This window comes from Mustela putorius, unplaced genomic scaffold, assembly GCF_011764305.1.
Source record: "Mustela putorius furo isolate JIRA1106 unplaced genomic scaffold, ASM1176430v1.1 tig00001012_pilon_pilon_pilon, whole genome shotgun sequence".
Lineage (NCBI taxonomy): Eukaryota > Metazoa > Chordata > Mammalia > Carnivora > Mustelidae > Mustela > Mustela putorius.
The window spans coordinates 1,594,042-1,610,324 of NW_025421531.1; the positions used below are offsets into that span (position 1 = coordinate 1,594,042).

At 37.8% G+C, this 16,283-nt stretch overlaps 1 protein-coding gene across 2 annotated transcripts in view; it reads right to left on the reverse strand.

The window, feature by feature from the left end:
• Window positions 1-16,283, reverse strand: part of CRB1 (crumbs cell polarity complex component 1) — a 145,303-nt gene that overhangs the window by 116,691 nt on the left and 12,329 nt on the right. Inside the window, exons 2-3 of one of the 2 annotated variants that reach the window (XM_004756203.3) lie at window positions 7,542-7,737; window positions 4,475-4,614 (exon numbers count right to left, since the gene is read on the reverse strand). The exons of the other annotated variant lie outside the window; for it this stretch is intronic. Coding sequence (XP_004756260.1) covers window positions 4,475-4,614; window positions 7,542-7,737 — 336 coding nt within the window. The remainder of the gene's footprint in view (window positions 1-4,474; window positions 4,615-7,541; window positions 7,738-16,283) is intronic. 2 annotated transcript variants of the gene reach the window in all.

The following is a 16,283-nucleotide window of genomic DNA, read 5'->3' on the forward strand; positions in this document are numbered from 1 at the left end:
AAATGCCCTTTATTATCTGGCCCCATTCCCATCTCTACATTCTTTCCCTAGAATGTTTGTTCCCTGGGGCCTTTATGACAGGGTTTCCTCGCCTAGAAAATGCTCGTCCAAGACTGTGGTTGACTAAGTCTCAGTTTTGAGACTTAATCTTGTATGACTATCTTAGAGTGGCTTTTTCTCATGAAAAAGTAAAATCCCTTTGTTTTCTCTCATATCACCCAGTTATTTCTTTCATCGCTCATACAATAATTTATTATTTTTGTTATTGTTTTTATGTATAGACAATATAGTTATTATTGTTTTTATGTATAGTTTTATGTGTATGTTTTTATACATAAAACATATACATATGTTTTATGTAAGGTCCATAGACCTTAAGCTCCAAAAAAGCAAGGACTATTTTTTATTTATTCACCATTTTAATACCAAGCAATGCATAAATAGTAGACTTTCAATGACTGACTGAATGAGAGTCAAAGAGTAATAATCAACAGTTTAGATTACAATTCTAGTTTAGCAAGTAAATTGGAGAATTGACTATTGATAAGTAAATAATGAGGACATGATATGATGACTCATTTTGTAATTTAAATAAAAGCCTGAATGGGGTCATTTGTCAAATCATAACCACAACACAAACTCTGTTGCTCAACAGTATAATACCTTTGTCACATATGACCCTTGAGGTCTTTCTCAACTATCTGAAGAAGAAACTTCCAGATGAAAAAGGAAATTAAAAGCACATTCAGACCAAATCCCACAATCCTTTGTGGTGACCCTCCCCCTACCAAGAACCCTAGTTAATGGTTCTTCGTTCTTGGCTCCAAAGTTCTCTCTCTCTCTTTTTAAGATTTTATTTATTTATTTGACAGACAGAGATCACAAGTAGGCAGAGAGGCAGGCAGCGAGAGAGGAAGGGAAGCAGGCTCCCTGCTGAGCAGAGAGCCTGAGCAGAGAGCCTGATCCCAGGACCCGAGATCATGACCTGAGCCGAAGGTAGAGGCTTTAACCCACTGAGCCACTCAGGCATCCCTTAAACCCACTTTTTTCATAAGTTTTTATAAAGTGGTATTCCTTGTGCTACACTGAACTTATTGAAGAAAGCTCCAGCTATTTTCAATTTTCTTCTTAGTTTAAGTCTCAAGTCTCATACCCAGGCCAGGTTATGAAGTAATTTAAAACCTTCATAAATCCTTTCTTACTTTCTGACTCATGCATGATCCTATTCCTATAGTGAACATTAGGAAGGTTCTGATTTATGGTCTTCCCAGTCCTGTCCCCACCACTGGGGCCCTGTGGGAATTTTGTTTGCTGCTCCCTTTAACCATGTATATAAATAGACTCCTTCAGTGAAGGCTATATTCAATAGTTTTAATAAGTTTTTCTACAAAACTTTGTATAAAGGAACAATATGATATTGAGTCAAGTCCCCAGGGTTCTTATGTTTTTCTTTTTTTAAAAAAATCCAATCTTACCTGGGTAACAAGAAAAAATTTAAGATAAGCATTTAAGATGACTGATACTTCTTGTAATTAATTACTTTTGAAGTGAGGACCCCAGTGGTGGATTCTTACCATTGCCTTCAGTTGTGGTGGCCTTGTAATCCAAAGGAATGGTCTCTCTTTCTTAGATACAGGGTAGTCTGAAGCATTAAATCTTCTCTTTATATATCACAGTAAGAATAGGATACAAAGACATTCTGAAATTTTATATCTAGGCAAAATCACCATCATCCAGTAACCCAAGAAAGAAATTCAAGCAGAACTGCCCTTGGGCTATGCCCCTTCCTTAATTCCCACATCATAGCTGCCTCCTCAAGAGTCTCATGGCTGTCCATTCCCTCATCCCCATCCTTAACCCTGTAGTCATCGTTCTGGAAAATAGCCTTATCTCTTGTTTAAACTACTGAAGAAACTTTTTGTTGTTCTTGTTTACTAGGATCGGTGCCTTTTGTTTTATTTTTCTCAATCATCTTCCACTCACTCTCACTCTCTTCCAGAAAGCTATTACTAAATCTGCAGGCCGGATTATGATGCTACCTCTCTGTCCCATAGTGTTCCTGGCAGACAAGCAGCATTGTGATCTGGCTTGAGTCTTGTCTTGTTCCCCAAGCTCAACCCTCTACCACCAGTGCTATGTTGTCCAGCATTTTGGAACAATCACTCAAAGTTCTACAACTGGATATGCTCTTTTCCATGTGTGCCTATAGCCCTTTCTCCATCTTCCTTTCCCTTCCTCTCTTCTTTCCTTAAATCAATTATGAGCTACTACGTGCCAGCCACAGGGTCTCTTAATTTTGGTACCTAGTTAACATTTATTGGGTGCTTCTATGGTCTAGGCTGATGTAGGAACTTTATATATATTACTGGATCTCTTTCTAAAGTAATTCTACAAAGTGAATATCATTATCATCTTTGCTTTATAGATGAGGAAACCAAGGCTCAGAGCAGTAAAGTAACTTCTCCAAAGTCACACAGTTAGTGAGTACATTTCTGGGATATGCTTCGTGATCTTTCAAATTTTCTAAAATGGTGCCTACTGGATCAGACCATCTCTGTACTTCTTCTCCCCTTATTCCCTATTATGGAATTTATCATGACATTTTACTGTACCAAAAATTGTACTATGCACATTTTTTTTAACTCTGTCTACTAGATTTTAAATTCTTTGGAAGATGGGACCATGTCTTTTTGATTCCCAGACCCCTGATACATATAAATGGTACTGCAATCCCTATGGCTTAAATGATTGAATCCATGAATGAACAGATCCCATATTGATTTCTCTCTCTCTCTCTCTTTTTTTTTTAAGATAGGCCTTCTTAATTGCCTGACTTCATTACAAACCCTCTAAAGAACAGAAACCATTCTCATATGTAATTCCTACCTCCTGTTGTAGAACCCAGTACATAATAACAGCTGCTTTTTTTTAGTTCCAGGCCCTATTTTTATAATTTTATTCTTTGTAATAATACAAGTCATTTTTTCACCCCTCATTTGCAGATGAGGAACTTAAGAATTGAGAGATAACCACCTTAGTTCACTCAGTTAATAGGGGATAGATTTGTTCTATTCCCAAATTGTCTACTCTACCCATATCCAGATAGAATCTTGTACAGAGTGTTAATTGAATGCTGGGTGTTGATTGATCACAAGAAAGTGAAAAACACATTTTGGATTATTTTCAGTATTTAAATTAAACCATTGACCAAAGGGCAAGAAACAGGCCCTATTCATTATCTGGAAGTGGGTAGACACATGACTTCTAAAGACTCCTGAGCCACAGAATTCAGAGCTTCCTTTTACACTTTCACGTTTTTTTAAAAGATTTATTTATTTGACAGAGATCACAAGTAGGCAGAGAGGCAAGCAGAGAGAGAGGGGGAAGCAGGCTCCCCGCTGAGCAGAGAGCCCCATGTGGAGCTCGATCCCAAGAACCTGGGATCATGACTTGAGCCGAAGGCAAAGGCTTTAACCCATTGAGCCACCCAGGCGCCCCTCACATTTGTTTTTCACCTACAAAATATATGCAGCCAAAGCATGCTAAATGTCCCTTAGACAATGAGATGCCTTTCAATGGGAAGCTACTAACAACTGGATTGACCTCAATCTCCATGTTTCCTCCCCAACCACAGGATTATTTTTTCTTTAGACAGTAAAATGAAAGGGAGAAATGGATAGATGCTTGGTAAGCTTTAAACTTTGATATCATCATAAGTTTATCATTTTTTACTAGAGGATCAAGAAAGAGGAGATATACTCTTTTATTTTTATCAATGAAATCAAAGTGAGAATTAGTTTAAAAATATGTCAAGCAGGTTTTTTTTTTCCAACATTAACATCAATATTTAAAGATGACTTGTTGACTTGAGTGTTATATAATGTTTTCTACTGATTCTGGTATCACCTCTACACTCAGCTTAATTACCCCTTATGTGCAATTTTTAGTTGTGCTTTATGTATATTAAACTTGTAATCTCACTTATATTATAAATGCCTAGGAGAATATACCCATTTCTAGGATATTCTATATCCTCTATGGGGACCATCATAATTATGTTGACTGAATCCATGAATTATAATATAATCTCCTAGGATTTTAATACTGTTTCATGAGTTTCCATATATTCTAGGTATTACGGAAAACATCTTGGAAGAAAAGGAAGCATCTTCAAGTGAATTTTTCTCCATGAAGACCATGCTGAAATTGACTCTTCTATTCATTTTTTCCTCTCCATTTTTTCTAGAAAGTTCTGATGATTGGGCAGCTTGGTAACCTACTTTAGACAATGCATAGTGTAGCAATAGGTATGTGTGAACAATGAAGAATACAATTAAATTAAACAATGGTAAGTAGAAGAAAGAGTTGGTTTTATACTTTTAACAATAAGAATTTTTAGTTTCGTGTTTGCTATAAGTGATTTGTTTCTATTCTAAGCCCCCCCCCCCAAAAAAGGAAGATATTTGCCACTTACCAGGCCAGCAGTGACAAGTGTAATTGCCAGCACTGTCCTCACATGTAGCATTATTATGACAGGGTTTTGACCAACACAGAGGCATCAGGGTCTCACAGTGTGTCCCTGTGAATCCACTACCCATGCAGTTACAGCTATAGCTGGAGAGTAAAATGAAATTTTCACATCAACTCTTGGTCATATCGAGATCAAATATCTTTATTCTGTCTCTTCCCCTGACCATCTGAGACCCAAGGCATGGTTTTAATACTTACAGCAAGAACTCTAGGGAATCATCTCTGTAAGCCTGAAAACGTTATGTATTTCTATACTAATATCTTATTATCTTTTTAAATTTATAGTATGGCTTCCTGCAAAATGATTGGGAAACCATGATGATTTACTTCAGTTTTCTCACCCATAAATTGAAGATAATAATACCTATGTCAAGGGTTATTGTGATAATTAAATGTGCATAAAAAGAATAAACACAGTATCTGAAGCATCAGAAAAATACTGAATTACTACTAAGTAGGACTAAATAAAGTTGTTAATATTTATGAAGGCAAGAGAGAATGATTTATACCACTGTGTCATTCTTTTATATATATAGCCCATTAATAAGGTCCCTTATGAAAAATGAAACAATAAATTATTTAAAAAACAGGAAAAGCCCTCATTATATGAACTGTGACTTATGTTCTCTTATTTTTACATTACAAAACTATTTGAGTCTTGCTATTTCTAACCATTCATTGGTTGAGTGAGATTATCTGACAGATTCAGAACACAAATCTGATGGAGAAACTTGTTGACTTTATCAAGAGGAGTCTTTTAATTTAGATGGGATCTCCTCACGGACTTAGTACTGTAAAAAGATGGGCTTGCACACTCAACTTAGATAAAACGAAGATCTGGAGGAAAGAACGCCTATGAATACATAAAGAGTTGGAGTCCTGTCCATTATGGTTTGTCCGTATATTTACCATCAAATACAGAGACTAAGATTTCACAAAGGAAATTGAAATATTAGCAGATGTAATAAGTTACTATAAATTTTGTATATATTACTAGCGATAAATCCTCTTACTAATTAAAAACATTTACCAAAAATCTACTCTATACAAAACGTTAGAGACAAGAGCCATGTACTTAGGCTGACTAGTGGATCTCAATTCCTAGAATTAGAGACTCTACTGCACACTCCTTTGGTCTGCCAGAACCTATTTTCTGTGTGTGTGTGTGTGTGTGTGTGTGTGTGTGTGTGTAGTTTCTGACTTTCCCATTAACCTCATAGCAAATGTGGTACTTTCTTGTTGTGGGAAATGAAAATCAAGTTGTACTTGTTGACCTTGGGGTTATCGTCTCAAAATTTAGGTAGTAAGAGAAATAAGCGTAAAATGAAAAAATTATTCATGGCACAGGAGTTGAAGAAATGAAAGGTAGCAGGAGTCAGCCTTGTTCTGCTTGCATTTCCATAGGAAGCAAAAGCTTTGTGTGTTTTCTGTCTGATGCTTTGTGGAGACAGCAAAGCATGGATGGAAGGAGCTCCTGCTCTTCCTCTGGACTGCATGTATGGAAACTTGCATTCTGGTGTGTCTGCCTGTGGTCAGTAACCTGCCTTCAGGAATGTGGAGGATGATTTGGGTAGAACTGAAAATCATCCTGGAGGATGATTTGGGTAAAACTGAAACTCAGCGGCAAGATGTGGAATGTGATTAGAAGTTAGGCTTTACAGTTTACAAAAGAAATATACATCTACATTGTTCTATTTTTTTTTTAAGATTTATTTATTTATTTATTTGGGAGGGGGAAGGAGGAAAGGCAGAAGAAGAGAGAGAATCTTAAGCAGACCCCACTCGGGCTCAGTCCCCATGACCCTGAGATCATGACCTGAGCCTAAACCAAGAGTTGGGTCATTTAACCAAGTATGCCACCCAGGCACCCCACATTGTTCTATTTAAAACTGTATCATTTTGCTGATAGTTGAAATATATGTGCCCTTTCCCCTTTTGAGTCTGATTCTCTTTGAAACTCAGATTTGGGATAAATTCTATCTTTTTAAATAAAGGAGAATTGGATTCTAGTCCTTCCTTTGCAGACAATTAACTGTGTGAACTTGTGGGAGTCACCTAACTTCCCTGAACTTTAGACACCTTGATGTAATGGGAGACTATTAATGCTCACCTTGCCTTCCCGTGAGCTGTTGAAGGACCCAATAAGACATTAGGTACTAATGCTGTTCAAATTGTTATGCATTTGATAACTCAATATTTGTGTTAAAATAGGTATCAGGGGCGCCTGGGTGGCTCAGTTGGTTAAGCCTCCGACTCTTGATCTCAGCTCAGGTCATGATCTCAGGGTCGTGAGTTCTAACCCCATGCTGGGCTCCATGCTGGATGTGGAGCCTATTAAAAAAAATTAGGTATCAGAAAGTTCTCTAAAATATTTTATACCAATTCAACTACCATTACCTAAATTTATTTTATGTATCATATTAAGGTGTTATTTGTTTGTTTATTTTACTGAAAAGCCAATGATAGAATCTGCTTTGGAGCAGAATCACATGGCTACTTCTCGCCATTCTACTCTTTCAACAGTATTCACCCAACTCCCCGAAAACCTGAAAATTCAAGATATAATCAATTTAATACCACTGCCTTTTCCAACAGTGTTTTTATATAAAATTCCTGAAGAATTTCTATTTCACCACTTGATTTATATGCTTGTTATTACATAAATACAACCTAATATTTACTTACAGAATGATCTCTAGCTTTGTTTTTGCTCCTTCCCTATCTACAACAGGTTTAGTTCATGGAATTTAAAAACTGGCATTTTTCTGTATCATAAAAGTTCTAAACGATTATAAGAGTGACTTGGAAAATCCTCACTCTTGGGACAAATGTCCTCCAAAGGATGCATTTTTAAAGTAAAACCTGAATGTCACTACTTGTTCCTTAAAGGGTAAAGCAATATGAACATTTTTGGCTAAGGACATGAGCTCTCCAAACTCCCCAGAGTGGTGTAATAGCTGTTGGTCCATGAGTTCTCTCTAAGCCAATCACCCAAACAGGAGAAAACATACCTGCTGTGCCCATCTACGCACAGCCCGCCATGGAGGCACGGCTGACTGGCACATTCATCAGTATTGAGTTCACAGTGTTCACCTACGAATCCAGGGGGACAGTCACAGAAATAGGTCCCCAGAGCATCCCGACAAGTTGCACCGTTTCGGCAGGGCTGGGACCGACATTCATCAAATTCCATTTCACAGTTCACACCTTTTAAGAGAGTCAGCACAGATAAAAGGAAAAGTTTTAGTGCAGCATTCATATTTTAGCTCTTTGCCAGTGCTTTATTTACCAGAGCACTTGTCAAATGTTATGTTACCCAAAATAATTTTCCTCCTTAATTGTAATTGATATTAACTTCCTGGCACACTTGTGGGAAGTTGCACAATGCACAGCAGCTGTTACTTACAAAGAACTGTTGCATACAACAGCTTGTGGCTCTTTAGTCTGTTCAAACAAGTCATTTTTAGAACAACGTTACTGTTAACTGTACTTTTGTTGGAAGCTTAAAAGGGACTGGTCAATGTTTTCAAATTATTTTTAAACAGTCAGTTCGGCATCATGTAAAGAAGTGGGTAAGAGCTCAGACTCCAGAGTCAAACAAGCTGAGTTGGGATCTTGGCACAGCCACTTATTAGCCGTGTGACCTTGAACTATTCTTAACCTTTCCGTATCTCGGTTTCTGCACCTGAAAAATGGGACCAATACTTGTAATTACCTCACAATTACAATGTGTTCTAAAGTGCTTATGATAGTAGGCGAAACATACTAAATGTTATTAGAAGAAGAAAAAACAATACTTGTTCTTTCAACATTTATTGTACAAATACAATGTGCAATTAATTCCTTAAGTGCTCCTTCTGCAGAGGCTTTTTTTTTTTAATTTAAATTTTCTGTAGTGTTGTAAAATACTATTTTCAATTAGGAAATCAGTTTCTGATTTAAACTTAATATAATCAGTGGCACTATTAGAAGCTACTTCATTTTAAGGTAATGTTACATTAAAATATATGTATTTATTTCCCTCAAAATAGTAAGTGAAAATTATTTAGTAAGTAAAGAAGTCTAAGATTTACAAAAGTAGTCACATGGAGACAAACTACCCTACTGAATCTGTCAAAATAATATTTGATAGACAATAGTCAAATTTGCATATGTTTTAAAATATGCAAAATGGAGAGTATCTATTTTTACATATCTTTATTTCTATGCCTATAACTCAGGATAATAAATTATGTATTAAAATGATATTGAAGCATTTTCAAATGACTCAGAAGTTATTAATAGTTTGATTATGTGCCACATTTCCTGACAAAAAAAGTGGCTGAATATTCTAACATTGCTGACCATTTACAACTAGATTCTATAAATACCTAAGTTGAAAGGGATGCCAGCGTATTAAATTTGGTTGCTTTTTTTTAGGAAGAAAAAAACTTAAAAATTAAATTTTACGTCGATAAGAATAGGAAGCTGTGGAACAGTAGTATTTGTTGCCAGGTAAATGGCTTGCCGTGTGAGGCCTGGCCACTTCTCACCCAGTCTAGGAATGAGATCAATCATATCTGTTGTATTTGGCATTAGTAATGTCAAGAGAAGGAACACTGAACTGACCAGTAGAAGACCTACATTCTCATTCTTACTCTCTCTGAAATGGCTTTTCAGCAGTAATTTAGTATCTCTATTTCTGCCATGCAAAACAAATGACAATAGATATCTCTATTTTCCAAGAATGTGAGATAAAAATAATAAGTTCTTTAAAATATTTTTTCTTATAATTATTTTTTTAACATATATAGCAACTCATATGGTAAGGGGTTAGCCTTCAGTAATTATAAGGCACAAAATTACCTGAAATGCAATGATCAATCCTAACTTTAAGCAGAATGAACTATGCCCACCCAAGAATGTGTGGTCATTGTGGGTTCCCATAATGCTCTCTGAGCAGCGGGTAACTGGCACTTACTCAGTACCTGCCATATGTAGGCTCAAAGCATGATGATTTCATATGTATTCTTGCCTGTGTCCCATACTCGTCAATAGCTGTCTTTGTGCAATTCCTATCACTACATACTCCTATGTACAATTCCCCACTACATACATATTGTCAATCCGGTTGTCCAGAGTGCCTTTGCCTATGTGATGTTGGACTATGTCCTTTGGTAGTTTAGTCATCTATATTTGCTGGAAAGTAGTAATATATCAAGCCAAATCAGTGGTTTAGAACTTGTTAAAGCTTTTCTAAATTTTATCTTGTAACTCAAATAAAATTCATATAGACATCTGATATACACCCAGATTACTTCCTAGTGCTTAAGAAATACATTTTAAACCATTATTTTAAATTCTGAAGTTCCACTTATATGTTGCAGCTCAACTACGTTAGCTTTAAAGTGATCCTGATGTACAAATAAGAATGGGCTTGAGTAGTTTAGATACAGTTTCAACTCAGCTGGTTACTTTGGGGTGATTTATTTGTATTATCTTGATATTATTTAATGATACTATTTTTATTGCATCTTATCACTACTGCTGATATAGACAAAAATTATTGGGTCAATGTCTGCATGATGCAAAAGTAACCAGATGAAATGTGGTGAAGTACAGTCAGTTATCCAGATGTGTTTGTGTTTCCAGATGCTGGCTTCATACATAAAACATATGGATAACTAACTATGATTTTCATTTTTCATTTGGATACTTGCTGTCAATCACATGCTTACATCTACTGAATATACAATTATTCAACCTTCAAAACCATACCTGAACTGTGAGGCCCATTCTATCTGGAAACATTCACCTTATGCCTAGTGTTAGTAAGTACAGCACCATGTTACTGTAACTGTATGTGGTAACAGAAATTGAATAGAGTCACAGTGAGTAGTACTTCTGTGGTTGATTGTCTAATAAACAGAAAATTCATAATTGTACAGTTCTTTCACAAAAATCCACCCAGGAACCAAACCAATCTGTTGGAATTCATTAATAGTTAATAGTATGAAACATAAAAAAATAGAAAGTGTGTGTGGGAGGGGGAAACAAACCACACAGGACAAGAAGAACTCTGCACCAAAAGAAGAAAGTATAGGACAGGAAAAGAAAAATCCACAGACGTCATTAGCTTGGTAACTCATTATAATGAATACTATGCTAATATCCACAAAGGCATCCCTACATAAAAATAGGGACCTAAGGTGTCAGATCATTAATTCCTGATAGTCCAAGATAATTTCACTCTGAACTACTCAATTTGCATTAACTGTTGAAAGAAGTTCAGAAATTTTCTCACAGCCAAATATTAACTAATATCTGCAACAACTTTGTTTTTTTTTATTTTTTTAAAATTTTTATTTTTTTATTTTTATTTTATTTTTTTTAAGATTTTATTTATTTGACAGAAAGAGATCACAAGTAGGCAGAGAGGCAGGCAGAGAGAGAGGAAGGGAAGCAGGCTCCCCACTGAGCAGAGAGCCCAATGCGGGGCTCGATCCCAGGACCCTGGGATCATTACCTGAGCCGAAGGCAGAGGCTTAACCCACTGAGCCACCCATGTGCCCCTAAAAATTTTTATTTTTATTTCATTTCAGCGTAACAGTATTCATTGTTTTTGCACCACACCCAGTGCTCCATGCAATACGTGCCCTCCCTAATACCCACCACCTGGTTCCCCCAACCTCCCATCCCCGGCCCCTTCAAGACCCTCACTCAGGTTGTTTTCTAGAGTCCATAGTCTCTCATGGTTCACCTCCCCTTCCAATTTCCCTCAACTCCCTTCTCCTCTCCATCTCCCATGTCCTCCATGTTATGCTCCACAAATAAGTGAAACCATATGATAATTGACTCTCTGCTTGACTTAATTCACTCAGCATAATCTCTTCCAGTCCCGTCCATGTTGCTACAAAAGTTGGGTATTTATCCTTTCTGATGGAGGCATAATACTCCATAGTGTATATGGACCACATCTTTCTTACCCATTCGTCCGTTGAAGGGCATCTTGGTTCTTTCCACAGTTTGGTGGCCATGGCCATTGCTGCTATAAACATTGGGGTACAGATGGCCCTTCTTTTCACCACATCTGTACCTTTGGGATAAATACCCAGTAGTGCAATTGAAGGGTCATATTTTCAAATAAGGTCACAGTCTGAGGTACTTTGACATAGGGTTTAGAACTTCAATAGAGGAATTTGTGTTTTGGGAGAGGTCAGAATTCAAGCCCAACAGACTCCTGCTTGATTTTTTTTTTTTTAAGTTTTTTTATTTACTTGACAGACATCACAAGTAGGCAGAGAGGCAGGCAGAGAGAGAGAGAGGAGGAAGCAGGCTCCCTGCTGAGCAGAGAGCCTGATGCAATGCAGGGCTCAATCCCAGGACCCTGAGATCATAACCTGAGCCAAAGGCAGAGGCTTTAACCCACTGAGCCACCCAGGCACCCCAGACTCCTGCTTGATTTGTATTTCTGTCACCATCTTAAAATTCTTAATAATTTTTGAACAACAGACCCCACATTTTTTATTTTTCAGCAGAACCCACAAATTATGGAGCCTTTCTGTGTATAAGCTCTTAATTACCATTTAAGCTTTTTATAAATGATATACATAGACTGAGTTCTTTTTTTTTTTTTTCTGACCAAAACCTGATTGATACACAGACCCGAGACAGGAAGGATTGGAGTCGAATATTCAAATGAGCAGAACTGTTTAGTTTTGGGCCCACCTCAGGTGAGAGACAAACAGAAAGTTAAAGATGTAGCAAAAATGAAAGAGGAACAGAAGTCCCAGACTCTTCATCCTCACCCTCGGTGAGTTGGGAATTTGATACTACGCCAGGTAAGTGTTGGGGTCCCAGGAGAGAAGTTGTCTCCACTTCCTTATAGAAATCTGGAAAGACATCAGGACACACATAATTTCCAAGCCACCATAGTACAGAATGGTAGAGCAGAGAAAACTATGTAGGATCTGGGTAGATGGAAATTAAATAGTTTTATAGAGAATGCTAATTAAAGCATGCAAGGCAGACAAATACTTTTGCAAATGAGCCCGGCAAATACTTTTTGTGTCATGCTGAGTTAGGAAATTATAAAAACTGTACCTGCTATTATTATTTTCCTTTCTCCCCTTTTCCTTTGCCATTCATCATGGAAGAGTAGAAAGAACATGGATTTTGTAGACAGACCACTTAGGACAAAGCTCTGCTCTGCCATTGCTAACACCAAGGTTGGATTATAGTAAATGCTCAATGAATGGTAGGTATGACCTATAATCTATAATGTATTATAGACAATAGGTATTATAGGTATATAGGTATTATAGGCATAGGTATAGGTATAGGTATTATAGATATATAGGTATATAGGTATTATAGGTATAGATATAGGTATAATCTATAATAGGTATTACCTATAATCTATTTGTTCTTTCCTATTCCTTCTTCAATTCCCCAGGGTAGATAGGCTAAAAAAATATTTCTGAAAAGTCTTTGGAAGCAAACATATTCCTGAAAGGGAATTTGGAAAAGATTCCAATTCCAAGAAAACAAATAGAGATGGCATACTGGACAGATTTGGAGGAGCCACTATACTAAATATGATTTTTTTTAAAAGGGCTACAATGGACATAGACACAGCTAATGAGCAACAGTAAATATATAGCCTACTCTTTTGGTAGTAAATATTTGAGGTAGCTCAATTAGGAGAAAAGAGTAGACAACGAGGGGCTCCCCAGAACTGCAAATCTGCAAGGAGATAACTGCAGGTCAAGAACAAGAAGGCTCAGAAAACAATACAGGCCCATCAGTAAAATAGCTCTCCACAAAGCCCAGGCTCCTAAGGAAACAGCAAGATAGAGAAGGCGCTTTGGACGGTATGAGTGTGGAGAAGCCAGGTGGTTGATACTCTGCGAAAGATGAGGTGAACATTCAACAGAAACAAGGACACTGGAAGTTCAGAATGTGGGAACCTCGGTGGGAAAGGGTTTGGAAGGATGAGAGGGTCCAACTTGAGACTGCATCAGGGTATGGCTGTAGGGGGATAGTGGAGCAGGTCACTGAAAACAAGGAGCTCAAGAAATGCGAAAAGCATGGCCCATAAAATTCTGAAATTGCTCCCAACTGGATCTGGACAAAGTGAAAAGTCTTCATTTTTGACAACTAAAAACTTTGGTAATCCTTCTGGTTTCACATCTCCTCACAATTCTATCAGCACTCTCTATGCCAGTCGTATCAGATCATTGTCTTCTTCTCAAACCCGCCATAGACTCCAACCTCCCAGTGCTTGGACACACCAATTCTCTCTCTCTCTCTCAAAGGTTTTTTCCTACTTGTCCATCTGATGAAGTCATCCTTTTTTTTTTTTCTTTTTTAAGATTTTATTTATTTATTTGACAGATCACAAGCAGGCAGAGAGGCAGGCAGAGAGGGAGGAGGAAGCAGCCTCCCCACCGAGCAGAAAGCCGGATGTGGTGCTCGATCCCAGGATGCTGAGATCATGACCTGAACCGAAGGCAGAGGCTTTAACCCACTGAGCCACCCAGGGGTCCCAAATGATGAAGTCATCCTTTCATACTTATGTTAAATGCCTCATCCTCAGTGAAGTATACTCCCCAATTTCCTTACTGGCTCCATCCTTTCGTGTTTTCATAGCATTTTCAGCTTTATAGTTTCTTATTTGTTACTTGCTGATCTCCAACAACTGCTTTAAGGACAAGGATCCTTCCTTATCATCAATAGTAAGAGCTGAGATTCACCAAGAGCTTATTTCACATCGGGTATTGTGTTAAGCATTTTATGTACATTATTTGATTTTGTTTGATCTTTGAAAAATCATCCATGAGGCGTTATCATTATGCTCTTTTTCTTCATAAAGAAACTGAGGCACAGGGAAAGTAGGAAACCTGACACAGACTAAAAGGCTAGAAGGTGGTAGAGCTGGATTCCATTAGATACCATCTGAGTTTAGAGCCTGTGCTATTGGCCATGAGCCTGCATCACAGCCCAGGGCCTTACGTCCTTCAAGGATGTGCATCCTCAGTGTCTGGCAAATACCTGCCCCGTGACAGGTGTTCAGCACGCTTTGCTGAATTGAACCAAATGTGAAGAAGTTGGCTGGGAAAGAGCAGAAGTTATTGAGAATGCTGGTCGTGTCTTGGAGGTTGGGAAGTAATGGCTTGTGAGGAAAAGAAGAGTAGTGTAAGCAGTAAATGAATGGTGAATCAATGGTCTTTCAGGAGTAGGGGGTTAGCAAGAAAGCAAACCTTCTCTCCTGGCTCTGAGAATCGAGTTAAAAAAAAAAAAAGCAAAACAAAAACAAAAACAAAAAACCCTTTAATAAGGGTCGCGTGGAAAGTGGTTTCATCAAATTCCAGCAAAGGTGAAGGAATCAAAGACACTTTGGAAAAGACTGAAGGGTTGTCTTTGCCTGATTTGTGTTTAAGAAAGACAATGATCTAGAAGCAGGTGACCATTCTAATGAGTATCAGGAATTTTTCCGGTGACATCTTCATGTAAGATACACATTAGCAGTCTGTAACTCTAGGCCACATTACTCTTCTGATTCCAATTATTGTAGGATGTCTTCTCCAACTATCTCAACAGCCATCATTCCACAATTCCAAATAGAAACTCTCCTCCGTCCGCCCTCACCGATCGCCTACACCCCTATCCCTGCCAAACTTCTCTTCTCCGTGAATGGGATTATCTCCCAATCACCCAGGCCGGATTTCTAGGAGTTATCATCATCTTGTTTTCATTTCCCACATTCTTATTAGTCACCAAATCCTGTCATTTCCCCCACGGAAATGGATCTAAAGGGCCATCCCCATTGCTCCAACCTTATTCAGACACTCACCATCTCTCTTCTTGTCCTACTGCTACTGACGTCTCTTTTTCAAGTCATTCTCTACATTTCTGAGAGTGATCATTATAAAATACAAGTCTGACGATATCAAAATTTAGAACAGTTCCTCTTATCTCCGGGATATAGCCTTCGAATATGGTAGAAGATTCAGTAAGGTGTGGATTCTATAGGTACCACCTACAGTGATGTTCTTACCGCTCCACCGTCTCACATATCTTTGGGCGGCACATAGCATTCCCCTTGCTTGTGATATCCCACACCTCACTCCTAGTCCCCGGGAGTTAATTCTCATTCATTCTGAAGAATTGAGTTTGAGTATCCCATGATGCCGAACACTCTACTTAACTACTTATGTCTGCCTTAGGTGCCACTCGACACTTCTCTTATAATCCCCTGTCATATAAAAGTACGTATTATATTTTACCACAAATGCTTATTTGTTCATTTTATCTATAAAACCATCAAAGTGAATTTTTTTTGTCCTTTCACACTAAGATCTATAGCATTTAGCACATATTCTTAGATATAGAAAACGCTCAAAAAATAAAAGAAAAGAAAACGCTCAATGAGTTTTGAATGAATGATCGCGCCTCGCTATGGACTAATCCATCATCTGTCCCAGAAGGCAATCTGGTCTGCCAGGACAGAGGTCCTCAATGCTTCTGCGAGCCTGGCCCCATTCTAAATCAAAAGGCGTAAAGGCAGATTTATGGCTTTGGCAAACGTTTAAAACGAAACACTGTTTCTGAATGACTGTGCCTTAAACTTCTGATCAGCATTAGAGATTTTGCACCTCAATATGCATCCTTCAGCAATTATAGATCAATGGTAACATTCTGTGCCCCAAGATAGCGCCCATCATATGTTATCAGCCTGAAGCAGGTCTCGTCATTGATGTTGTGATCATCAC